Here is a 26,907-nt window from a genome sequence, read left to right as displayed (position 1 = left end):
CCCCATCCCAGAGATGGTGCAATAACCTTGTTTCCACAGCTCATCCCTGTTTGTAAAGCTCCTTCATCCACACTGTGCCCCAACCCCCTGGATAAGGAGGGGTATCCAAAGTGGTCAACACCCAGCTATAACCTCCTTTCCTGTCAACTCAGTTTTGAGAGATCGGGAACTGATAGGTGACCCGTGGAAGAGAGTCCTGAGGAGCTTGCAGAGTGCCCACCTCTGTTTCCTCTAGGCCGCCCCGGACAGCTGTTCCCATCCTCCCATCCCAGGAGTGCCCGCGAGCGGGGAAGGTCGGTGTGGAAGGACAGCTGGTTCTGTAGTAGGTTAAGAACCCAAATGTGAAGGGCCTGCCTCCCTGGATCCTTTCCTTCCCCCCGGTGAATGCTGGTGGCATGGTGGCTGTGTGGAGCCCTGTGCTAGGAACTGGGAGAGGGCCTGAGGGTTCAGGTGTGACATCACTCGCTCGGTCCAGTGGGAGATAAGACATGTTCAGAAACAATCCCATCACAGAGGAGCCTGGGTCAGTGCTTGTGAGAGGTGCGCGCAGAAAAGAGAGACCAGTGCTGATGTGTGTCTGGGGTGGGAGTGGTAGGGTGAGATAAGGTGGACGGTAGCCCAGAGAGGGCAACATCTGGGCCTTGCAGGATGTGAAAATTTCCCACAGGTAGAGATGGGGGTTGAGCCTCCAGAAGGAGCAGCTGGCAGAAGCAGATGCACAGACGGGGGCTGTCGTGGGGCTGCTCTGGGAAGCCGCTCCGTTTTCCAGGAGCGGAGTGTGTGCCTAAGGTGAGAGGGGAAGGTGGGCCTCTTGTCTGGACTCTGCTCCGTGGGCGCGGGGACCGGGGAAGGGTTTTGACAGCCTTGACGAGACTGGAATTCCTTCCAGGTGGGCCACTCTGGGTCTGGCAGCGATTACAGGACGGACAGAGAAGGGAGAAAGGAGAGCTGGGGAGACAAGGTTGGGGCTTCGTCCCTGGTCCGGGCGAGGGCGGTGAGGGCCTGGACACTGGTGGTGCTGGAGGGCCAGGAAGATGACGTGGGCACCCAGAACAGACACGGCCTCTTATTTCTCTTTTCCTCCCAACCCCCAGCTCCCAGGAGCATGCCTGGCATGGGAGGGCTCCTCGACGCGTGTTTAAGACAGAGGATGCCACAGACCCTCCAGGGTCACGGGGGTAACGAGGTTCTGGCCAGTGCTCGCTCATCTGCCTTGCCGGGCCTCTTCCTGATTCGGTGAACCCATCCCTTTGTCCCTCCCCTCACTCCTGGCTGCGGCTCTCTGAGGACCTGAGAAGTGTCGGGGCAGCCAGGAGAGGTGAGATTTGAGAATGGTGGTCGTGAACGAACGTGCATGATGGTGAAGCCTCCCAGGGGACTTTTGTGCCTCCAGATGGCCAGGACCTCCCCCCTCCCCCAACCCAGGCACCTGTTCCACTCTAGACAGGCAGGACCTTACTCACAGGGGAGGGGCACTTGAGTTTGGTTCGGCTATAGGTGAAGTTGTTGGAGGTTGTCTTTTGACCCACGGGTTCCAGCTGAAAAGAGAAAAGGAAACCTTGGTTCCCTCCAAAGCTGGGAGAGACCTCCCTGTCCGAGGGAGGAGAATCTCACACCAGATTCCCTCCCTTTGCAAGGCTGAAACCAGCCAAAGGGGCAAGACCTGGGGCAGACACTAGCGGCCCTGGGGCCAGAGCTAGACCTGACTTCTGACTCACAGACTGACAGGTCAGAGTCCATCAGAGGAGGGGGCAACCCTGAGTCTGTGTCCTGGATTTACTGCGGAGGACACTGAGGCCCAGGAGAGACTGACCGGTCCAGAGGCTGCAGCGAGAGTGGGAGGGCAGAGCCCAGGACCTCCACCTCCTGCTTTCCTGCTGGGTGGTTGTGACTGCAGCCACTCTGCACTTTCAACTTTATAAAATGGTGATCATCATATTTACCAACTCCTTGAAGTGTCTGGGGATAGTCAATTTCAGGAAAATTTTGAACACATACTGGTTACCATGACGTCATTATTATGCTTGGCTTGTCAACCTTAAGAAATTGGCATTTTCTCACTTGAGCTTTCGTGTGTTTTCCGCATAGATGAAAAGATTTACTTGAAACCTCCTGGGGAGCAGCTGTGGTTCAGGGAGGTTCTGCTTCATGCTTTTGATCCTGGGACCCTCTGAGAATGAGCTGGAAGCTGCTGTGACTCCCTCCCCAGCATCTTAAGCCAGTAGCCTGCCCCCTGGCAGCACGTGGCCAGCACCAAGGAGAATGGATCCCTGGCACTCACTTATCCAGACTCTGTCCTGAATGTCTAGCGTCCACCCATCATATGATCTGCTTCCCTGCCTGTTCTGACCTCATCAGCTCCTGACCCCCAGGTACTGCCCAGGAGGGAGGGGGGAAAGTCCACTCTGCCGGCTAATGACCACACCTGGCCCGTGACCTTGCTTTTTGTTGTCTTACAGCCTTTTCCACCTGTCTGTTAGTAACAATTAGAGGAGGAAGGGCTGCTCTGGTCTTGGGAGAGTCACCACGGTGACTGGACAGAGCATGGTGGGCACATCCACTGGGGTCCTGGCTCTGCTGATAATGAGCTGTGTGGTGCTAGGTGGGCTCCTGAACTGCCCCTAGCATTTTTCCTGCGTAGCAGAACCACCTAGTGACAGAACAAATGCTACAGATCAGTTGGCTGAGCCCCAGTGATACTCCAGGAACCCAGGAACTGGCGTCGAGGAAGGTAATGATCATATGGATTTGATGACTGTATCAGTTTCTCCCTTTCTACTGGTTCCTCGGCATCGGTGCACAGCCTACTCTATTTCCCAGCCTTGAAGCCCCATCCCCATCCCCCCTCCCCTCCAGCTGCCTTCACCATTACTCCTCATAACTCTAGAAGAGTTGTTTGTAGCCCCTGGTTGCACTTCCCAACCTCCCGTTCTCTCTAACACCCATTCAGTAGGTCTTCAGTCTCCACCACTTGACTCAGCTCTGGTCAAGGTCACCAAGGACCTTGCTAGATTCAGTGGTCACTTATTTTGGATTCATCTTGCTTGACTTTTCAGCAGAATTTGTCAAAGTTGATGCCTCCCTTTCACAACACTTCTCGTTTCCCTCCCACCTCCCCCTTCTCTCCTTCTCATCGGTCGGTCGTTGGGTCAAAAGTTGGAAGAAAGCCCCAGGCTTGGTGGTTGGTCCTTTGCTCTCTTCCACCTATTCTTTCTCTAGGAGATCTCAGAAAACCCCATGGTCTTGAATACGACTTCTATGCTAATAACCCGCACATTTTTTCCCCTAAATCTCCATTTCTGACTCTCTCTGAGCTCCAGAATCATACATTTAACACCATACCTGATACCTCTGGGTGGATTTCTGGAAGGCAGCTTACACTGACCATGTCCAAAATAAGAACTTTTGATTTTCCCCTCCCAACTCTATTTCTCTCTACACACCTCAGCTGTCCACCCAGTTTCCTTGACCTCAAACTGAAGAATCACCCCTGTTCCTCTTCTGCCTCATCCACCAGCCAGTCCAAAACACATCCCAAATCTGACCACTTCCCTCCGCCCCCACTGCCATCCCCTGGTCCCGGCCACCTTCACCTCTCACCTGGACTTCCAGCAGCTTCCTAATGGTCTTTCCAACTCCTCTCTTGCTTCCTTCTAGTCTGTCTCTATGCAGCAGCCGGAGGGCAAACCAGATCACGTGGCTCTCCCGACGAAAGCCATCCAAGGACCCGGCCCCTGCTCTCGCCCACCTCTGACCTTGCTCCCCTCCCTCCGGGCACACTGGCCTTTACGCTCCTCACACGCTTCAAGCTCCTTCCTGACTCTGGCCCGCACAGGTCGTTTCCTCTTCCTGCAACACTGTGGCCCCAGACCTCTGCGTGCCCAGCAGCCTCTCCACGTTCGGTTCTCAGTTCACACGTCACTCTCCGGTGAGCCCTCCCTCTCTCCACTGTTACTCTCTGTCACATGACCCTGCCTTTTTTTTTTTTAAGCCATGAATGTGGTCAGAAATTACCTCATTGATTTATTCACTTTTTTTTTTTTTTTTTTTTTTTGCGGTACACGGGCCTCTCACTGTTGTGGCCTCTCCCGTCGCGCAGCACAGGCTCCGGATGCGCAGGCTCAGCGGCCATGGCTCATGGGCCCAGCCACTCCGCGGCATGTGGGATCTTCCCGGACCGGGGCACAAACCCGTGTCCCCTGCATCGGCAGGCGGACTCCCAACCACTGCGCCACCAGGGAAGCCCGATTTATTTACTTTTTATCTCTTTCCCATTAGACTGGCAGCTCCCCAAGAGCAGGGACGCTCTTTTCCCCAGCACCTGAGGCAGTCCCCACCACATAGTGGAGCTCAGGAAATAGTGGTTGAGGGGATGGATGGAAGAACTGGACTCATAAGGGCCTGAGGCTGGCCACAAGAAAGGCAATTGTTTTTCCTAGAACCTACCTTTCCTAAGGCAGACACTGTGGATACCAACGATGTGGCAAATGACAGGACTGAGACAAGGTAGGGTGCCATGGGGCCAGCTCTGGGGACTCGGAGAGGGCTTCTTGTAGAAGCTGACACCTGAGTTGAGTGTTGAGGTGGGTCAGAGTTAGCCGGGGAAGGAGGCTGAAAGGGCAGCCCGAGATAAGGGGAGGAGCGAGGGCAAACACACAGAGGCAGGAGACAGCATGGGTGGTGCAGGAAACTTCACTCCTTGCTGGATTGCTAAATGCAAATCAGGGAGATGGGTGCGGCTGCCGAGAGGTTAATTGGGGCCAAGTCCGGAAGGCCTGGTGTGCTGCGCTAAGGGGCCTGGCCTTTCTTCCTCAGGGAGGGGCCAGCCTTGGAAGTTTGAGAGCAGGGGCATGACTTGGTCAGATTTCATTTTTGCAGACTACGTGGTTGCCCTGGGGTGAGGAGATCTAAGGCAGTGGTTTGCAAGCCCTATGCAGTAATATCACCTGGGGAGTGTCTAAAACGTATTGAACCCAGGTGCTACCCCAGACAAAGTCAGAATTTCTGGGGATGAGGCCCAGGCACTGGGTTTTTGTTTTGTTTTGGGGTTATTTTTTCTGGTTTTTCTTTTAAATAATTTTTTAACCGAAGCTCACATACATCTAGAAACAAGTACAAATCATAAGTGAGCTGCTGATACATTATGACAAAATGAGCATACCCACATAGCATCCAGGTAAGGAACAGAATATAATCAGTACTCAGAGGCTCCCTCCTACCCTCTTCCAGTTCTATCCACTCCCCAGTAAGACCATGGATTTATTTGCTTGTTTTTGAAATTTATATATATGGTTGCATGTTGTTGAAATTTTATTCTCATTGCTGTGAGGTATTCTATTTTAGGTATTCTATTTTATGAATGTGCTGTTTGTTTATCCCTTCTGCTTTTGGTAGACATTTGGGGAGTTTCCTGTTTGGGGGCTATGAATAGTGCTGCTATGAAAATTCTTGTTGTATCCATCTTTTGGTGAACCTTCTGTATACCTTTCTGTTGGGGAGATATACGTAGGAGTAGAATTTTGGGGCCATAGGCAATACATGTGTTCAGCTTTAGTAGATATACCAAGGTTTCCCAAAGTGGTTGTAGGTATTAATTGTTCTTAAGAGTCCCCAGATAACTGTAATACACAGCCAGAGCTATTCTAATGGCTGTAAGCCTGGTGACAGGGAAACCAGTTAGGAGGCTAGCGTTGTTACTCAGCGCCCAGGGAGATGCTAATGTTAGCTGAGAGTAAGATTTCCACAGAAGAGGGAGCGGGCAGCAGTAGAGGAATAGGCGTCAGAAAAGAGGAGAAAAAACTGTTCATAAGAAGACAAAAGAAAAAGGAAGAGTGGACTTCCCTGGTGGTCCAGTGGCTAAGACTCTGAGCTCCCAGTGCAGGGGGCCCGGGTTCAATCCCTGGTCAGGGAACTAGATCCTGCGTGCCGCAACTAAGGCCCGGCACAGCCAGATAGATAGATGGATAGATAGGTAAATAAATATTTGAAGAAAAGAAAAGAAAAGAAAAAAAGGAAGAGAAAAAATTCCCTAGTGCCGTTGGTATTTCTGGCTTTGCGGAAGTCTCTGGAGAAGGATGCATAAACTGTTCAGAGAGGAGGGGCAGGAGATGCAACAGTTTCAAGTGTGTTTGTTGCCACAGTGGGGTACTCAGGGTGTGAGCCAAAGCCTGCAGACACTATGTCATAGGACTCTAATTATGAGACATGAATTCACTGGTTACGCATGTGCTTATCAGGCTGGGAGCAGGGAGGCAGCGTGGCGCTGTGGCCAGGATGCTTGGCAATTAGACCCGTGTTCTAATCCTTGTTCTGCCACTAGCTGGCTGTGTGATCTTGGGCAGATTGTTCCATGTCTCTGTATTTTAGTTACAGAGCATTCTGGCTAGATGACCTCTAAGAGCCAAGGTCTATCGGTTCGTCATTTATTTTATGTCACTTTAGGGGTGAGATTCCAGGAAGAAGACGACCTGAAAAGTTGGCATGATGCTATAGCTTTATATCTGAGATGGTTTTGGAGGAAAACACTGGACCCTGTAATTATTTCCACAAATCACATAGCACAGGATAACATACTCATAGATGATTTTAGGTTTGTTTTGCTTTGCGTTGCTTTGTTTTTTAAATTTGGGTTATGGCTGGGACAGAGTGGTTGGGGGGCCGTGGACAGTCTTGTAGTATTAATAATATGACAGTGTTCATCTTTTGTTTTCAGATCTAAATCCCTTCTGCTCGCTTTTATGAAATAGAAGCCTCTCACCTGTGTGAATGGGAAGACCTACCGAGCTGTTTTGGAAGAGAAAGGCCAGAACTACATTAAATCATGCAGAATGCGACAAATGGGCCCTGTAATGTTCAAGTCATCAATACGGCCATCGACCCCCAGGAGACTTGTGGAGGGTCCTGGCACTGAGCAGGCTCAGAACTGCCCTGAGGTAGGAAGACCATGCCCTGAAGGGGATGCTGGGAGGGAAAGGCTAGGGCTCAGCATTCCTGCCCCTCCTTGGAGTCTGTGGATTCCCCCGAGGTCACAGGGGGAGAAATGGACCAGGCAGAGAGATCCAGTCTTTGTGGGGGTGTGGGGAGGGGATTTTAAAAGGAATGAAATTGAGTGACTCAGCCACTGAAAGACACCTGGACTTCAAAGCAAAAAAGTCTTCAAAAGAAACATAACTGCTCTCAGGAATTGTTTTAACTTTGATTTAAAAAACTACCGTGGAGGTAGGGTTGGGAGGGAACTCAAAGGTATTCTGATTGCAATTCTGAGTCCTGGACTGACAGGAGATCAGGAGGGGGCAGAATGTGGTGTCAACAGGAGGAAAGCACCAGGAAAACAAAAGCAGAGGAAGGCTGAGTCTACAATTAAGGAGGCCAAGGAGAAAACCTCCTTACGTGCTGTTCTGAGAAGAGGAGGAGGTGGTGTAGCTAAGGAGAAAGACAATATTGTGAGTCAGCCGAGTAGGATACCGGCCACGCTGGCGGAGCTGACAGGTGTGGGAATGTTTGCACAGCGGTGCCTGGCAGAGCCGCAGCAGGCCTGAAACTGCAATGAGAGGAGCAGGCGTGTGGATTGTTTAGTCACCATGGGAGAGATGAGGGAGCAGGCAGGTTGGCGTGGGGATTGGGTTACCCGCAGAGCCTAGATCAAAAGAAGCCAGTGGGTTGGAAAGGCATTCACTTGCTCCGTGCAAGAGGATACAGCGCTCAGGGTTACCCGTCGAGCTCTGTGCAAACACAGCTGACTGTCCAGTCATGAGTGGCCAGTTGTAAAGGGCAGAGCAAGCCACAAGGCCGGGTTGTCCCTGTGGCCTCTGGGCTGTATGTTCATTTCGTAAGGTCCCCTTTTTCCCCATTAGGGCTAGAATAGGTGGCAGCCTGGGAAAACAGGTTGAGTGGCTCTTTTCTTTTTGATGTTTAAAGAAATAATAGTTGGGACCGAGTGGATTATTGTACTGGGTGCGGTACACACATTATCTCAGTCTTCTAAGACCTGTGTCATTTTTGTTGTTTTTGTAGCTATTGATAGAAATGGCCAGAGAGAGATCATTGGCCCGAGGTCACACAGTAAGGGGTTCATGCTGATATTTTCATCCAGTCTATCTGATGACAAAATTATCCCCCGACAGCACTGGGGCATTACCGAAAGAATAGAATCTGTCTGGGCAAATACGTGAGCTGCCATTTGGAGCTCTGGGGAGAAGGGAGCCACATCAGCCAGTAGGTTTTTCGTTGTGGGAAAGAGTCAGCTTCCTCGGGTTTCCCCTTGACCCAAACCCACTCGACCCTCAGGCACTGACCATGTTATTCCAGAGAGCGATGGCCATCTCAGCATGCCCGCGTTCTGAGAAGTGGAAACAGTCCTTGGAGAAGAAGGTGAGGTCAGCGCCTCCTCGCTGTGACCAAAGGCAAGGGGATTATCTTCCTGGAACGAGGGCACTGCTACCCCCCCATCCCGCGGCATCCTGGGCATTTCAACTTTCATCCTTTCAACTCTGCTGCCAGTTGGCTCAGATGTTGATGGAGAAATTCCCTGGTTTTGGAATTTTTACTTTTTAAAAATTATAGCCCCCTACAGTCCGCATCCCTTTTCCTTCAGCATCCCTGCTCTAATGGTTGAAAAAGAATAATAATATTTTTAGGAAGCTTTCCATTTTATCCCAACCCAGCAAATAGCAGGGCCATGTCTGGGGAGCTTGGTCACTGTTAATTTTCACCTTTTCTTTCCAAGTACATCTAAGTTCAAGTTATACTCAGAAAAGGTGGGTGCAGGGGAAAGGAGGAAAAGCAGAAACAGCAACCCTTTGGGAGTGCTCTTGGAGAGAGATGGTCCAAAAAAGCCCATGTAGAAAAGGAAGTACATTGCCTAAGATACGGCCTCTGCACACGCACCTCCCAGACACGCCCGCAACTTACGTCATTCAGGGGGACAAGAGTGTTTTGGAAGAAAGGCTGCACAACCACGGCGAAGTCCTCACGCTGCAGGTACTGGTAGGAGAGCCTGGAGAGGCGACTCTGGGGATGGGGAGAGAGGCTGCTTAACCGCCCGCAAGACGGGCAGACGGTCTGTTCCTGTGGGCTTGGGTGGGTCACGGCAGGGGCAAGGGACTCAAAGGAGCTGCTCTAGCGCCTGAGCATCTATTTAGTCTGCACCAGGTGGGGGCGCCACCCGGCTCTGCCCTGACGTCTGCTTGGGCCCAAGGCCGCCTCTGCTCTCACTTCATGAAGAGGTGAATTAGAACACGGGGCCTCAGTTCAAACGGGGAGCATTTCAACACCAGCTCCTCAAAATGCCTGTGACGTTGGGGGTGAGTATCCACGGTCTTTGCATCTTAAGTGCCAAAAGGTGGACTATAAAAGGGATAGACGAGCTGTGCTCATCCTCCAGAAATGTATTCATCTGGGAGATGGAAAAATCAAAACCAGGTAGGGCTTGAGGGGCAGTGAAGTGCTGACTGAAACTGCCGGGGGTGCTTCGTGGGGGGAAGCTTCTCAGAAGAGGTAAGAAGACAAGCCCTGTGCATGAGATGGATACACTGCGGAAAGGCCCAGGGCACGGCAGGTCAAGGGAAGGCATAGACAGACGTGAGTAAAGGAGGGAGGAGCCCCAGGGTAGTGAGCACAGCCCCTCTCCCCTCTGGGAGCTGAGACGTGGGCGTTCTCCCCAGCTTCCCTTCTGAGCTTCTCACGCCCCGCCCCTGCCTTGGTGTCTATTTCACCTGGACACGTATTTCAGGGGCTGTGATCTCAGTAGAGCCCTCACTCCAGGAGTAAAGATGGGGGGGTGGTAGGGAGAAGAGGTGGGGGACAGGGTCACCTGGAAGTCCCAGTTCACTGTCTTCAGTTCTTGCAGCATCTCCAGGGAGTTCTCCTGGGAGCCTCGGAGGCAGGTGCAGTTATTCCTGTGAGACAAGGAGTCCTGAGGCTCAGTGCCCCCAGGAGGCTGCCCCCGCCCCACGGAGGTGTCCCCAAACACAGCCTTGCTTCCTCTTGGGCCCGGGTCACAGAACCATAGTGCTTGTTGGGAGAGAAGGTGGACGGGCTGCCTGTTCCCCTGGCCGCCTGACTGCTCCTTCCCAAGAGTGCAGCTCCTGCCTGGGGTTTCTCCACGAGGGCTGGGGTTGGGGGAAGACGGCCAAGGTGGCCCAGCCTTTCTTCCTCATGCTCCTGAGGCCTCCCTTCTCTACCTTTGGCTGCTTGGGACTCTCCCACAGGGCTCCGGAGTGAGGGGTCTCTTGGGCAGCAGTGGCCACTCTGAGAATAGGAACCAGCTGGTCACCTTCCCAGCGAATCCATTTGACCCCAGATAGGACAGGACTCCTCAGCTCCCTGTAGAATCTGCTCCCCCCTAACAATGGTCACAGGAACTCTGGGCGAACCTCTGGCCTCAGAAGATGGCAACTTCCTGCAGGGTCACAGCTGAGCTTTAATAAATTCCAGCCCCAGCAGAAATTCTTGCACATTGTACCTTAGCTCCAAGCCTGGCCTTCATGGACAGTCCTATCGAGCACGTTAAAAAAGGTACTATTTCCTGAGCACCTGCCCCACAGCGACCAGGTACTTTATTTGCTCTTCCGCTAGACCTCACCTCTACCTCCCAAGTGAGGAGTAAGAGGCCCAGAGAGGTTGCATGGTTTGTACAGGGTCCCACAGCTCCTAAGATGGCAGAGCCAGGATTTGAGGCCTGACAGAGCTGTCCTGAAAGCGCATTGCCTTGTGTTGCCTCTCAAACAGGAACAAACAACTTGCTGAAGTTGGGGTTTGGCATCACAGACAATGTCAGGGGCCCTCACGGGTTATCTGACTGTCTGCCTCACTTTCCAGAAAAGCAAACTGGGGTCCAGGGAAATAAAGTGACTTGCGTACAGTAGGCATTCAATAAGGTAGCAGCATTTCTGAATGGTTTTCCAAGCCCCTGGCTAATTGCTGATGTCTGCTCCCCAGACAAGAAGGTCTGGGTCCACCTTTATCAATCTCACCCACTGACATCTAAGCCCTGTTCTCCCCAGGTGCCCTCCCCCTGGGCCCACGTACGTCTACTTACTGGGCTGCCAGTGGCATGACACATTTCCCACCTTGGCCCTGGTGCAGGCCAGCCAGCTCCATGACCTCTACCACGTTGATGAAAGCCCTTGGCAGCTGTGGGCAGAGGGGTGGGCTTCAGTAGTCCCCAGGCACTTGTGGGGGGGCACTGGTTACTGCTGGAAAGAGCTTGGGGGATCCTCTACAATCTACTTCCTCCTCTCCAACTTTACCAATAAACTGAGGCCCAGAGAGGGAACGTGCCTTATATTATCCCGTGGAATCTCCCTTATTGGCCCCGCTTTATAGACTGGGAAACCGAGACACAAGGCACTTGCCCAAAGCCACATCTCTAAGCCACAGTACCTGGCTACAAATCAGGCCGACTGGCTCCAGAAGCCAGCTCGCTCTTTGCCACCAAACAGATGCAGTCGGATCCAGTTAGAATCTTCCCCGCAGAGGAGCTACGCAGCTGCCTACCCCCCCCCACCCCGCCCATCCCATCCAGGGACCTGCTCACGGAGGAGCGGGGTGGGGGGCTCTGCTTGGCGTGCATCTCACTGGACACATCTAGATGCACACGGGTCACAGCCCCTGGGGAGCAGCCTGGTTGCCACCAGGAAATGGGACCCAGGATTGTGCTGCCCCTGTGCTGTCTTACCTCCTCATAGAAGATGCCCAGGGCCTGCTGGATGTGCCGAACATACTCGCTGGCTGAGTGGGCCTCCTGTGAAGAAGCAAGGGGCTCTCCTCAGCTCCTGGCAGGAGGAGGAGAGTGGCCTGAGGCCAGCACAGGAGGGCACTGCATGGGCTGGGAAGCCCAGCCCTTACTGCTGGTGGACACAGTCTCTTGTAAGAAGTCATCCCTTGACCCCTACTAGGTACCATGAACAATCCCCACCCCACCCTGCTCCCAGCTCCTCTAACCCAGAGCCTGTCAGTGCTGGACCCCACTGCCGCTCCAGTCCCATCCGTTCCCCCGCCTCTCCTTCTCCAACCAGGACAGAGCCCCTGGTGGCCATGCTGTCTCTTTCCTCTGGGCTTTGGCCCGTGCTGGCCCCACTGCCTGGGGCCCTCTGCACTGCCTCCCCCTCACTCCCATCCCTGTAATTCAGGTCAAGGGTCCTCCTCTGGCCCATCTCCCAACTGGAAGCTGATTTAGCCCCTTCCTAAAACATAGCTGGCGTTAATCCTGATGGAGGCCCCAGGTCTTTCCACAGAAAGCTGCTCTCAGGATCATAAACCTGACTGTTTGCATGAGGACAGGTATTCTGGGGTCACTTCTGGCTCCCTGGACCCCAACGAGTGCAGGACACAATAGCATTTAAAACCCCACGGGACTAGGTCGCTTCTGCCTCTGGAGTCTGGGCAGGGAGGGAGAAAGCCCCTGGGTGGGAGGAGGCCAGTTCTCATCCAGAATTTGGTCACTGTGAGCCAAAGGAATGATAAATGCCTTCTCCTCGCTGCCTGTGACTGTCAAATATTCTACCACAACCTCTGAATTATGGAAGCTGCTTTTTTTTTTTCTTCTGGCCAAATAAAATATAGCACACCCTCAACTTAGAACAAGATGTATTCCAAAAGTTATTACTTTCCACAGTTTGTAAGTCTGGACATATTTCCCCTTAGAAACGACATTAGGAGTGGGTTGGGTTCCCGGGCCGGCAGAGTTTGTTAACGCGTGTTGTCCTTGAAGGAGCAGTAAGCCATCGATCAGGAATAGTTCAACTGAATCGACCCTATTTATGGCATTGTTTCATCCTCCCCCTGCATTATGGCATTGTTTCATCCTCCCCACCACCAAGAGATGCCCAAAAAAGTGGGCAGGGACTCTAAGCAAGTGAGGGTGGGGCTCCCTAGTTATCCACTGGATACCAGAGAACAGTATTTGTGTGCATAAGAGAGGCCGCCTTGGCAGTGCCTGAAGAGTGGGGACATCCAGACACTTCTGGAATCAGGGGACCAATGCAGCTGCCACTCAGCAGTGGGAAAGGCAGGCCTCTCCTGGCATGTGTGAGCTGGGGCTTCCTGGGCAGACTCAGGTGCCTAGGAGAGTCGGCCCATGTGCCTCCCGTGAGGGAGGTCCCGGCCCTGGGCCTGGATGGTGACCCTGGCCAGCAGCTCCCCTCTCAGGGCCCCCAGGGGGCTGCTCGGGGGCCTACCGGATTCTCGCAGTAATGGCACAAATCGTTGCTCCCAATGAACAGCGTGATGAGCTTCCAGTCCTTCTGTAGGTTGATTTCCTGAGGGGACAGAAGATCCCAGTTAGGCCTTGGTGGGGGGCACGTGCATGTGCCAGACGGCCCCCCAAGTGCCTTTTCCTCTCTTTGTATCACAGTGGCGAGAAGATGCCGAGTGCAGGCTCTCCTGCCCTCACCTTGGTGCTGGGGCAAGGACTCCGCCAGAGGGGGGAGGGAGGGAGGGGGGGAGGGAGGGAGAGAGAGAGAGAGAGAGACAGAGAGAGAGAGAGAGAGAGAGAGACAGAGAGAGAGAGAGTGTGTGTGTGTGTGTGTGTGTGTGTGTGCGTGTGTGTGCGTGCGCGCGCGCGCACGCGTGTGCTCCCTCAGTACAGAGGACCTTTTTCCCTTTGAGATCCTCTTAAGAAAGTTGCGGTCCAGGAGGAGGTGGTGTGTATTAACCCACCCCTAAAATGGGATCGAAAGGCCTTCAGAGGAGCCGAGGGCACAAGACACATCTAGAAGCAAAAGCCCAGAGCTGGCCTCTCTTCAGGCCTGGGTCCAGGGAGGGTGGTGGAGGAGGAGCCCCTCGTGGACGGAGAGTTGGGAGGGGGACGGGGCGGCCCCCGGAGGAGCCTGCTTTCCACTCAGCGCCGCCATAATAGGAGTGCTCCCAGACACTGAGTGCCAAGGCATAAACACAGAGTGTTTAAAAAAGTGCTGGTGGGGAGGTTTAGAGGGGCCGGGTTAGCGGGAAGGAGGAAGGGTTGGAATGAGCTGCCTAATTTTAGAAGCCAAAGTTTACATAATAGGGCTCTGGAAGCCAGCTCCTGGGTAAAGTGGAAAGCCGCCAGAGGCCGAGGCCTGCCACCTCCGGCCACCCTCTGCCCCTCTCACCTCCTGCAGCCGGCCCTGGGGGGAGGGGGGCGGCAGAGACGGGCGGCGTCTGGGTGGCAAGGCCTGCTCCTCGTGGCTCGTTTGGCCCCTCTTAAGGACGAGCCAAGAGCGCTGCAGTGATACAGAGGGGGCTCTTTTAGGGCGGCTTGCGCCCACCCCAGCTACGGGCAGAGCGCCTTCCAGGGGCGGCCCGGGGTCCTGTACTCACAGGGCTGTTCTTCATTCGCTCCATGAGGTCCCGGGCCTGGGCCGGCATGTCACTGGAGGGGGGAAGAGAAGGGGACATTAGGGCTGGCTCACGAGGGAGGGCTCAAGCTGTCGGATTTGGGCCTGGCAAGGAGACGTTTCAGGAAGAAAAATGTTATATAAAGTTCACTCTTTCATAGCATTGCAAGGCTTTCCATTCTCAAGAAATCTCAACCTGTTTAGAAAAATCAAAGATCTGCCCTGGACCTTGGAGCCGTAATTGATCCTGACCCTGCCAAGGGCTAATCTGCATCTCCCCACCCCCTTCTGCAGGCCTGGTCCTCTGAAGCCACTTCAGGGGGATTTGCTCGACCTTCCCATCAGGGACATTCCCTTATACTTCATCCAGCTCTTTCGCTGCAGGATGAAACTGAACTGAGCCTGTTCAGTTCTTATTTGGCTGCCTGTTTTAAAAATAACCTTTTGTATATTTGAAAAAATTCATCGTCCCAAATGATCCCTCAGCTTTTTCCTTTCCAGGCTTCACGACTCCTTTAACCTTTACCTCTAAGTCTCACTCTCCATTCCTTTAATCCTTTTGTTATTCTCCTTGTAGTTCCTTTGGATTTCCACACCATTCCCCATCTCCTCACTTCTCCCACTTGCAACAAAACAGGACGGGGGAGACAAATACGGACAGGACTAGTTCTTCCTTCACCTCCTGGATACCTGCCATGAACGAGGAATTGAATGCTTCTGGATGAGAGACAGGTATGTCAATGGAAGCTTACCCAGCAATAAAGGGGAATGAACTAGTGATACACAAAACAATGGGGATGTACCTCAAAATAATTTTGCTGGGTGGAAGAAGTCAGACAAGAAAAGAGTACACAGTCTATGGTTCTGTTTCTGTAAACTTCTAGAAAATTAAAACTAATCTATAGTGACAAGAAAGCAGGTCAGTGGTTACCTGGGGCCCAGGGAGTGGGGTAGAGACAGGAAGGGGCGGGAGGGAGAGATTGATTACAAAGAAATACAGGGAAACTTTTGGAGGTGATGGATATATTTATCATCTTGATTGTGGTAATGGTTTCACAGGTATATGCATATAACAAACTGATCAAATTGTACACTTTTAATATGTACAGTGTACTCGTCAATTACACCTCAATAAACTGTTATTTAAAAAAAGATATGTATGTGAGAAGGGATACAGCCAATGGAGGCTTCCATGGAAGAAATCATAAAAGCAGTAACTGGTACAGAATGGGCATTTTAAATCTTTGCATGTCCACAGTGAGCTGGGCATGTGGCCAAGCATACGTGGTACCATCCCTGCCATGTTTCTCATTAATACATTCAGGACCGTATCTCACACGCTACTGCTATTGATGCGTGTGTCAGAAAGCTATAAAGAAAGCCTGTCCTGGTTAAAGGGGACCACAGAAATCCCTGTAACCTTTTAATAGGTTCAAGCTATGAACAGGGGAATCCACGGGTGATAAGCCCTCGAGGGCACTAGGGGAAGTCAGGCTTTAAAGAAGCTGCATGTCTCGGCTACTTCCCCTGCCACTCCTCCCCAGGTACTCTTGCTGCCTGATGGAGACACCAAGCAGCAGTGAAATAGAAAAAGCAGTTTAAGAGAAATGAAGCAGGAACGGGGAAAGGGGCTTGAATGTCAACAGACTAAGGAATCAATTCCTGGTTAATAAAGCCTGGGCTCTAAAAAAAATAATAATGGTAATACCAGCAACTAGAGGTTGATATGATGGCCCCATGAAGCCCAATTTTTTGCAGAAAATAATTCTTCCTGCTTATGATGTTGAGGACCTGACATCGCTTCCTGTGGCTCAGAGGCTCAAAGCGAGCGTGGGGCCCTCCTTACCGCGTCTGAAAGGAACTTTCCCTGTAAACAGGGTGAGTCAAGCGGGTTCTGTTTCCCTGGTGATCTGAGTGCAGCAACCCTTCTACAAAGCAAAGACCCAGCACGCTCTGTGCAGAAAATCAATGAACTCCATCAGGCATTTCAACTTTAATTATCTGGGTTGTTGTCAACCACAGAAATCCAAGTGCAAACAGACAACCGCCATGTTGTTTCGAGGCTCTACCATCTAACTCCCGAGTGTCAATGCCATCTAACTCCCGAGTGCCAACATACGGCTTTTTCAGAGTCAAGGGCTGGAGGTTCAGAGGCGAGAGAAGGGAGGAGGGAAGGGCCGCCAGCCGTGAGGTCCTGCTCTGTGTCCCCAAGGTGCTGAGAGTTGTCACCTGCACATTCGACCCCAGCCTCCTCTGGGCTGGGAGACCAGCTGGAGTCGGCAGGAGGGCACCCTGCGCCCTGGCCGCATGCTTCCTGTCCGGCCACCCTCAAGGGCTTCTCCCTGCTGCCCTGAGAGGTGCTAACAGCTCAGCGGGCAGAGCGAAGGCTCTGACTCAGCCTGGTCTGATCCTGGCTCCTCTGGTCCCTCGCTCTGATAAGCTTGGGCCATTCAGGAAACGGTCTAAGCCTCTGTGTCCTCACGCTAGTCCCCATCTTGAAGGGTGTAAGGATTACAGGAGATGATCCACGTGAGGGGGCAGCTCAGGGCCGGGCAGCAGAGATGCTCCGTGCACCACGGCTCTTACGGCCCATCTGTGGGCCCGGGTCCCAGACACCACCCTTCTCTCGTCCCCGATCTCTCGGCCTTGCCCTCCTCTGTCCCTCCAGTACCCACGTCTACTCACCGAGCTCTGGCCCCTCCCACTGCTGCATTCAGCCCGGCCGTCTCCTCCCGGGTGCCGGTGGAGAAGCCAAAGATTTTGGGGTTGAACTTCTTCAGAATGTCTTTGAAGAGGGAAGGAGCAGAGAGCACAGGTGAGAGGGAGATGGACGTGCAGTGTTGGGGCACAGGTGTGGGCAGGACGCTTCTGGGTCTTTTCAGGGCAGGCTGACTTCTCTCCTTACAGACAACCTTCTCTTCCCTCGCTCAGTGGAAGGGCCCTGGCCTCAGGGAGGGGTTGCTACGGCCACAGTGATGGTGCCTCTCCGTGCTGCTACTTACTGGGCAGTGTGGTGTGGGTCCCCAAGTCGCCGTCCCCTCCAATGCTGGGGAAGCGAAAGCACATTTGTTAAAATCACAGGTCATCATATTTCTGAGTCAGAACCAGACAGTCTGCCCTGGGGCAGGATTCCCATCTCCCTTAGGAACAACAGAAGCATCGGGGCATCGCCTTGCATCCCAGCACCGGGCCTTGAGTACCCGGCCTCATCTCTGGAGGGGTGACAGGGAAACACACCACCCATGCTTCTGTGGGGAGCGTCATCAACAGAGATGAGTGGAGAGCACCCTCACCTCCAGGAGAGTCCCCTCCAGGCTGTGGAGAGGTCACTGGAGTTGCTGGGTCGGGCTCCCACCGCTGTCTGAAAGGCAAAGAGAAGGCTCTAGAGCTGGGCTGGGTCGGGTGCAGCCTGGGGGCACTGGGGAGGGGCCCTCTTGCCCTGGTGTAGCAGCTGGGACCTGGATTTACCTTTTCTGAAAATGGTACCAGCTTTTCCCCAGGCCACTTAATCTCAGAGTCGTCCTGACTTCCCAATCTTCCACACGCAACCAGTAACCAAGTTGTGGAAGAAGCAAGATTCTTCCTCCCCAACCTCTCTGGCTTCCGTCCCTTTCTTCGTGTTCCCTTTGCCATATTTGCAGGTGAGACTCTCATCTCCTCACCATGGACAGCTCTGGCGTCCACCTGACCCCACGGTCTCCAGTGTCTCTTCCCATCTCACGGGGCTGCCCACCTGCTCTGCCAAGCACACCTGTTCCTTCACGCCTCCCTCTGACTCTGACCTTCCAGTGGGTGTCTCTTACTCACAGGGTCAGAGCCAAACCCCTTCACCAACATTCAGAGCTCACCATGACCTGGTTTCCACTTTCCTTTCCTTGTTCACCACCTCCTTTCCCGTCCACACAAACCTTCAGGTCTAAACAAGTTGATCTGAAGCATGAGGGCCTTGGACCGGCCTACTAACAGCCACTCCATCCTTTCTGGGAATGCTAAAACTCCTCCTTTCCAGCCATTATGTCTCCAGTTCATTCTCTAACACCTTTGTCAATTTCTGCCTCCTCCATAATGCTTTTTTAAAGGCCCTATTTTTTAAATTAATGGAGTATAGTTGCTTTCTAAAGGCCCTATCTTAAAAAAAGAGAGTATTCCTCTTTGAAAATTACAAAATTAGTATGCATTCACTATAACCAGTGAAATGATACAAGGATGTTTTAATTACTAATTTACCCCTACTTTAATAACCTGCCCCCTGCTCCAGGGTCTACACCCCCTCCCTCCTCACCCCTTACCCTCACATACACACTACCAGGATCAATTAATGGTTAAGAGCCTGGTGTGTATCCTTCCTTCCACAGCTTTCCCCACGTTCATACCAAAATTAAAACACACTCAAACCCATCTGGAGAAGTTGTTCTTTACTGAAATGAATACCTGATTTCACAAGTCCGGTTTGTCCCCTATATGATTACGTACCTCCTTCTGTGTAAGTGTTTTTTATTTCCCCAGCTGGACAAGTTTCTAGAGGGTTAAGACTACATCTCACACTGATTTTCCCTCTGAATTGCTAGCAGAGTGTCTCACACACAGACAATAGCTAAATAGTTGGCCCTTAAAATTCCTTTAGTGAAACTGTGCTATGTGCAGGTATTGGGCCCCCTCTGCCCCCACAAACACATCTTTAAATGGGGTGAGCGGGTGCTGGGCGGTGTGTGGGTAAGACCCACCATCCTGGGAGTCTGGGTGAAGGAGATGAGTTCCCTGGTAAAGGCAGGCAGACTTGGATAAGTACCTTAACACAGGGGTCCCCAACCCCCGGGCCTCGGACCACTACTGGTCCGAAGCCTGTTAGGAGCTGGGCCGCACTGCCGGAGGTGAGTGGCGGGTAAGCGAGCGGAGCTTCACCTGCGATTCCCCACCGCTACTCATCGCTCACTTTACCACCTGAACCCCTCCCCTGCCCCCCTCCCCTGTCCGTGGAAAAACTGTCTTCCACGAAACCTGTCCCTGGTGCCAGAAAGGTTGGGGACCGCTGCCTTAACACACACAGATGAAACGCTTGGGCACAGTGGGGAAGGGGGATGGACGGCTTCTATCAGGGGATGGAGGGGAGGCCCCGTGGAGGAGGTGGTATTGAGCCAGGCTGTGGAAGGGAGGAGGGGAGGGCATTCTCGATCGCCTGCCGGTGTTTTGCGGCTGCCTGGCTATGTCTCATTGCCGGACACAGGTACGTTCTCGGCTAAATGCTGAACACAGAGCTGATGTGGAGGAAGAGGTGATTCCGCACAGGGCCTGGCCCAGCTCAGTACTCACAGTCAGCGAGTCACCCAGGGCAGCTACCACTTTGATATCCGCTGGCCGGAGCTCATGGACTAGGGAGACAGGAAAAAAGATGGATGGTCAGTGGAGGTCTTCCTTGGAAACTATTAACTTGGCTAGGAGTCTGAGATTCTGTTCTTATCCCACAGGTTCCCATTAAACTTATTTCCAGCCTAAGGCTTTAGCAAATTTGTATTTTCCATCTATTCAGAGCAACTAAGGCACTGAAGGTGATGGGCTTGATGGCTCTCATCCATCCTGAGAGGAGCCCAATTCACACTGGAGTGGTCCAGGAAAGCTCCAGCTGGGTGGGGGGCGGGGGGGTCATGAGCACAGGTAGAGAGGACCCCAATCCCTGACTATACCTACCTCACCGGGCAGGGAGGTCTGAAAGGCTGCCATCGGGACTAAGCCAAGAGGAGAAGTGTGGTTTGTGGAGAGCCCGGGAGCCCAGCAGTGCTGCAGCCTAGCTTGTCATGGGCTACCCGGGATCAAGGTCTGCACTGCACGGGAATCAGCAAGACCTGCTCAAGGCTCCAAGGTGTGTGTGTAGGTTGACTGAAGGGGGCCCTTGACTGAAGGGGGTGATGATGTTTATACTAACCTGATGTGGGGACACTGTTGGAAGGATTCCACTCCTCACACAGGAAGTCACTGCCCCAGTTCTAAATCAACAGGAGGAAAGACACAACACCCGACACTCACTGTGCAGGAAGGTTAGCTTCAGCCCAGGAAGAACTAGCTAAGGAATTCTTGGTGGAGGCTGGAATTATGTTACTGTAGGGGATCATGTGAGGCTAGAGCTGTGAGTTGTGGATGGAGCGAGAGGGGAATCAGAGAGGAGAAAATAGGTCTCTCCCCACCCGCCATGCACAAAACACATGATGTGTGGACACAGTCATGCACACCCACAGTCTTTCCCACCTCAACTTATCTACACACTTAAATGGAGCCCACAGTCATGCAAAGTAGGGGAGAAAACAGTGAAGGTGTGCAACAGGTGGTCTCCCAAAGGAACACAGACCTGGATGCCTCATAAGAGGTTCCATGTGGGTTTTGGTGGTGTCGTTTAACATGAAACTAATGTACACTAATTACAATGCTAGGACCAAAACAATAATTACAATATATTTAGGACAGTAATGTGAAATTTTTACAACTGCAAAGTTTCTGGTTTCTGCATATCTTTTCTGAATATGTGCATATCATTTCTTTTGGTGTATTTAACTTAATAGCCAAACAATTCCTTGTATGTATATAAATTAACGTCTATAACCTGGATACCTTCAGTCCAATTCTCTTGTCTCTGGAATATAGGGCACACTTGCCAGGTGCTGGAGGAGGGGATGGGGAGGGAAGCAGAGGGCGCAGAAGTTGGGGGAAAGATAGAGTTCCTTCCCTAGTGCAGACGCTTGCATATGCCCAGAGGGGCCTGAGGGACAAGCCCAGTAGGGCTGAGTGCACAGTAGGGCTCCACACACAGCTGTTGTCCGGTTGACTGATTCTCTAGGCGTGTGGTTGCCAAAGGCTTTGGAAGCTTGTCTCTTTCATTTGGTCAGATGATGAGGCAGACATGCCTTGTTAAAACACTCCTCTCACAAGGGAGCAAAAATGAAACTTCCTTTAAATATTAGTTGCTTAATCTGATGTAATTTAGTTTATTCCAGGGAACTGCTCAATTCATCACACGGATGGAGTCCTTCTTCTGTGTGGGAGTTCTACTGAAATCAAGAACACAGATGTTCTTGAAGCGCAGATGACAAATATCTGGGGAAGATGCAATTAAAAAAAAATTCTATAGCCGTGAGCACTTTAGAAACATCTCAGAGAACTGGTGAGTCAGAGACAAGCCCATCCCATGCAGATGAACAGACCCAGGTTGGAAATGGAGCACTCTCGTCTGTTCCAAGGGAAGAACTGTACTTGGCACCCTATGCCAGGGCACCCGGATCCCCTGTGGGTCTTGTTAAATGCAGATCCTGAGACAGCAGGACTGGTGTGCTGCCTAAGACTCTGCATTTCTAACAAGTTCTCAAGTAATGTTGCTGTTGCCTGTCTGTGGCTAATTTAAATAGCAAGGTATTTTAAAAAAAGAAACAAATCCCACCACTTTCTAGGCCTGGGTTTTTAACTCTTCCGGCAACAGAAGCAAAGACACATGAGACTAAGATCCAAGAGGACAGAACCAGAACCACTGTTTTCACCAGTGTATACCCAGCACTTTGCACAGTGCCTGCGCCATTTAGGCATCCAATAAATATACGCATGTTAGATAAATCAATCAATGCCCAACTGACAAGATGTAGCTGACATTTCAATTCTAATGGATTTTGTCCGTGGTTGGCCTGGGACACGCCTCTGTTGGGCTAACATGAGCCTAAGAGAATTCAGAGAGGCTGGATGGTGGCATTACCACATGGCTTGCATCCCAGCGCTTAGCACCTAACGGTTCTTCAATAATTTCAGGTGAGTTAGTCTCAGTGCTTCAGCTGGCTTATAAAACGTCTTTCCTCAATCACTCCTGCTGCTCCCGAATCCATTTTCCACACTAGTCAGGGGGTCTTTAAAAAGGTGAAATAGATTACATCACCTTCTCCTAGAACCTCCGACAATTTCCCACAGCGCTCCACCTGAAGTCCAACCTTCTTTCTTAGGGATTCAGATTCTGTGTGATCGGTCCCTCAATAAACCCTCTGGTCTCATGACCTACTCTCTACCTCATTCACACACCCACAGCCACACTGACTTCTTTCTCTCATCAAATACACCCGACTCAGCCCCACTTCTGAGCCTTTGCACTCCCTGGTCCTGTCTGGGACTCTGGCTCTCCAGATAGCCGGCGTCTTTTCATCATACACATCCCAGCTCAAATCTCTCCTCCTCAGAGAGGCCTGACGTGGTCTGCACGGCTCATCAGAACATGCCACCCTCCCTGCCCCATCTCACTTTCCTGCATCACCTTCCTCAGAGCTGTCTTCACTCTATGAAATGATTGTGTTTAGCTGTCTACTGGATGCCTCCTCCGGTAGATTGTAAGCTCCATGAGGGGTGGGACCCATCTGTCTGGTCCACTGCTCTATCTTCCTGAGTCAGTGTCTGACACATCGTAGGTGCCCAGTCTGGAACGACCTCTAACTCCTGAGGGCAGGACCACGCGGACGCTTCTCTGAACGCCCTCCAGCCCCTCGCACAAGACTGGACAAACCATAGGTGCTCATCCGACACTGGTGGTTGATCCCTCGATCTGGTGGCCGACACATGTGGTCTGGACCAGGCCGGTCCTGCAAGGCCGGGTGTGGTTCAGGATCCTTCAGGCCATCTTTGCAGTAGCTGCCCCTAAAGTCATGGGCCCTGAATCCTCAGAGCTAGAATGATTGACTTGAACCAAGCAAGCCCTGGAGACCCACCTGCATATGTGTCAGCTTCCTGTTGGGCCCAGCCCCCGGAATTGAGGTTCTTCCCACTCAACGACAGGAAATTGACAGTGCATCATACCCACCGCCTCCCCCTCATCTCTTCTTGAAAGGCTGAGCTGCCTGATCAGAAATGATGTTTGTGCAAAGGTCAGAGACAACTGCTCCACAGGCACTTCCTCTAGTTGGTTGCTGACATCAGGTAAACACTTGAGAACATGTTAGGACAATCCTGGGACTTTGTGGTTCAGGAGCCTTTTCTTCACATTCCAATTTCCAGTATGTAAGCGGGGAACGTTTCTGATTAAGCTAACTCTCGGAAACCCACACCACGCCCCGAGTCGCCGGGAGGTGGAAATGGTTTGTCCCTGAGAGAGGCAGACGTGCGTCGGGGGTTACCTCAATGGACGGCTTGGTGGGGTATGTGTAGTTACTGTTCCGGGGGGTTCTCAGGAAGGGTTCATTCTAGGAGAGAAAAGAAACCACAGGGAGAGCTTATCTGACAGCCTGGAAGATTGCTTAGGAAACATTAAGTACTAACAATCCTGTCCTGTAGATTTATTTAACATGATCTTCTGCATTTAAATAGAAAGAACCGTACAAACATAATTTCATTCATTCCCTAGAGGGTTTTACATAACAGCTTTGACAAGGGATGCACAATAAAAGGCCTAAAAAGGGTTCCATACACGTTCTAGTCAGGGTTCTGCGCTTTTGTTTTCACCCTGACAATTGAACATCTCCCTAATCCTCAGAATGATTTTTCTTTCCTTTGTCATTTCTCTGGCAAGAGATTCACATTATAGCACTTTTTTCTTCACCAAAAAGTGTTATGATCATCAATGTATTTTAATATCTGCTGCTATTAGTATGATTTTGCCTCCTTTGAATTATGTATCTTACCCCCTTCGGGTTGGCTGCACATACTCTGGTTGTGTTTTTTTCTCGTGAAACAGCCTCGTCTTTCCCTGCTCACCTATTTATTTTACAGTCAGTTTCACACACGCCCAGTCAAGAATCCAGGTCTATTCAGTTGTGGGTGATAAGTTGGTCGAAGAAGGAAGTAGACAAAGGAGAAAAGGGGGAAAGCAGGTAATGAGAAAATGTGAAAATGACAGTGAAGCAATAAGAAGTTCATAAGCCAGAGATCAGGCCAAACAGCCCAGGGCTGTCAACACCTTCACAAGACGTGCTGAGTGGGGTAGAAGGGCCATGGTCTGAAAATTTGGGAATAACATGGGAGTAAGTAGGAAGAACCGGAATGTTGGAGAAGAGGTCATTGGAGATCCGAACCAGGGGTTGAAAGCTGACTGCCCATCTGCTCTATTTTGGCCTGAAAGGTGCTTAAAAAGTTAGAGGAGGAAAGGAAGGGAGAGGAGAGAAGACCAACTCTGAATGCTTCCCGAAGAGGCGTGTGCCCTTCAGTTCTGGCCCTACCACCTCCTCTTGTCCCAGACCTGATCCCATCCACACGGTTGTGTTCCTGCCTGGCACTGCATCTGAGTCTGCAACCCCTGAATGCCCCCGCTTTACAGATGAGGAGCAACTGGGGGGCAGAGTGGAGGAGGGACCTGCTCCAGGTGGACAGCAGGAAGTGAGTGCAGAGCCGGCCCCACCCGCCAAGCCTCCTGACCAGCAGTGGCCTCCTGCCATTCCTCACGGGGAATTCCTCCTGATCACGGGGGTCAGGTCCGAGAAAGACCCTGCTGGTCAGACAGAGGGATGAGGAAGAGAAGGTCTCAGCAGTCACCTTGGAGGATGAAATCTAGGTACATGAAAGCCCTAGCCCTCAGCACAGACCTTGGCTCCCTGGGCAGTGCACGTCTCTCCTAGCCTCCGAGTCTCGGCATTCCTAGCTGCAACATGATTCAGAGGGGGCACTCGGGGCCAAGGGCAGGAAGTGTGCCCTGGACCATCTGCAACACTGCAAGGAGACAGAGCTTACAATGGCGCGTCGCCCCGGCTAACGAGGCTTGTCTCTGGCCAATGCTGTTGTGCCCCCTGAGCTTCACCATCAGACGAGGGCGCTCTGGGAGCATCCTATAAATAAATGCCCCACCTTTGTAGAGCCCCATGTGTTCAGAGCTCTGTTCTAGGTGCCAGAATGAGGGGAGGATACAGAGGCTTACAACCCGGTCAGGCAGAGAACATGAGAAGCATCAGGTAGCGAAGCATCAGAGGATAGCGCATCCGGTAAGTGCAGTAATTGCTGAGGAACGGTTGCAAGATCTGGGAATGTGTGGTCCTCAAAGACGAGACTCGCTGGGAGGGGGGTCACTCGTTATCATTCTCTCCCCACTTCACGGGAGCCCCGATGGGGCACAGGGCCTGGGGGCTGGAGCTAGTCTCAGAGTGGTTACCACAGGAAGAACCGGAGAGCAAAGACGCTCCCTGCCCTTCCAGACATGCTTAAAATCAAACTGGAGAGCCTATTCCATCTCATGATCCAACGGTAGAGGGAGGGGCCAGAGAGGGGAGACTGAACTAAGGCGTCAGGGAGACACTGGAATGCGGTGGGGAGTGAGGCCAGAACGGGAACAATGAGAACAGGTCCAAGACAGTGGCAGACAGGCGGCCTGGGTGCCCTGGGCCCGTTGACCGCACTGTGTCTGCATGAGTCAGACTGGGTTAAAGGCCTGGAGCTGAGCAGAGGGAAGAGGGAGCCCATTTAGTCCGCTGGCTCTCCTAGGCGAGGTTGCTAACACCAGTAAGTAGAAAGCTAAGCCCATTGAAGGCCAGCACAAGGAAATGTTCTCCTAGTTAGAGCTGTGCAAAGATGGTGTGGCCTGCTGGTGGGCACAGCCCCGACAGCCACCTGATGTGAGTCAGCAACGTGAGTCAGTGGTTTCGGGAAAAGGTCTTGTTCATCTTGGCAGTGTTACTAGGTGTAAAGTTCCGTGAAGGAGAGCTGGTTTTCTTCTGTTCTGTGCTGCTCGGACCAAACCAGGTGTGTACTGTCAGGGCCGGGCACCAACTTAAGGGGGGGCCACGTTCCAAGGAGACATACCTACTACGTGAGGCAGGGTTTGGGACACTTGTCTGCGATAAATAGTTGAGGAAACTGAGGAGAAGACCCAGGGGAGGGTGGTAGTGGTAGAAGAGAGGAGGACGTAACAGCGGTGCATGGAACACCCTCTGACATTTCTGTCCCACCTCATCCCAACCTCCCATCCTATCCCATCCCATCATCCCATCCCAAACGCGACCTACTAGGCTGATTTTACAACATATTAACAGGTAGCCACTTGGCTGTTAGAAAAGCACTGCCTTGAGCGTGTGGAAGTGTAAGTAGAAGCCATAGCCTCTAGCTGCCTTGGGAGGGATGTGGTAGAATAATTCAATTATTATATGAGAGACTGCCTCAACAGGACTCCAAGGCCCTCTGCACTGAGATCCTAAGGTTATAAAATTCTCTGTTGCTCTGTGATGGGAAGCATCAGGTGACCTTTAACACACAAAGTGTTGAGGACCTGAACTGGGGTGGTGGCAGTGGGAACGGAAAGGATGCCAGCGGGAAAAGCACTAGGAAGGATCCTATCAGATAGCGTGCCTGGCGTTTCACACCTGCAGAACTGTGACAGCCACAACAACGTGGACAGAAATAGGAAGTCCTAAGGATCAGAGAGTTTGGGAAGACAGCTATTTCGTTCCTATGGACGTTGTTACTCAAACATCATTTTTTGAATGAATATGAGTGAGTTTGAGATGATGAGGAGGTCCGGGCAGGAATGGGAGATTTAGAAGTCCAAAGCATTCAAAAGACAATAGACCCCATATGTAATTCAAAAGAGAAACACTGCTAAATAATAAAGGAAGTATAAGGGAATCCAAGAAACCTCGGCTTTTTCTCAAGATGAAAGACT

The 26,907-nt window shown here is 52.0% G+C and overlaps 1 protein-coding gene across 1 annotated transcript in view; it reads right to left on the bottom strand.

Annotated features, from left to right (window-relative positions):
* PLB1 (phospholipase B1) overlaps positions 1 to 26,907 on the bottom strand; it is a gene marked incomplete at its 5' end in the record, with an annotated part of 123,289 nt that overhangs the window by 1,170 nt on the left and 95,212 nt on the right. The window contains 14 exons of the mRNA XM_082672605.1: positions 1,464 to 1,538; positions 8,295 to 8,390; positions 8,911 to 9,009; positions 9,812 to 9,896; positions 11,039 to 11,133; positions 11,678 to 11,743; positions 13,179 to 13,259; positions 14,299 to 14,350; positions 17,001 to 17,100; positions 17,318 to 17,361; positions 17,609 to 17,676; positions 19,626 to 19,684; positions 20,236 to 20,296; positions 23,444 to 23,509. Coding sequence (XP_082528731.1) covers positions 1,464 to 1,538; positions 8,295 to 8,390; positions 8,911 to 9,009; positions 9,812 to 9,896; positions 11,039 to 11,133; positions 11,678 to 11,743; positions 13,179 to 13,259; positions 14,299 to 14,350; positions 17,001 to 17,100; positions 17,318 to 17,361; positions 17,609 to 17,676; positions 19,626 to 19,684; positions 20,236 to 20,296; positions 23,444 to 23,509 — 1,047 coding nt within the window. The remainder of the gene's footprint in view (positions 1 to 1,463; positions 1,539 to 8,294; positions 8,391 to 8,910; positions 9,010 to 9,811; positions 9,897 to 11,038; positions 11,134 to 11,677; positions 11,744 to 13,178; positions 13,260 to 14,298; positions 14,351 to 17,000; positions 17,101 to 17,317; positions 17,362 to 17,608; positions 17,677 to 19,625; positions 19,685 to 20,235; positions 20,297 to 23,443; positions 23,510 to 26,907) is intronic.

This window comes from Grampus griseus, assembly GCF_964374135.1.
Source record: "Grampus griseus genome assembly, chromosome: 15".
Lineage (NCBI taxonomy): Eukaryota > Metazoa > Chordata > Mammalia > Artiodactyla > Delphinidae > Grampus > Grampus griseus.
This window is presented reverse-complemented; position numbering and strand designations above follow the sequence as displayed.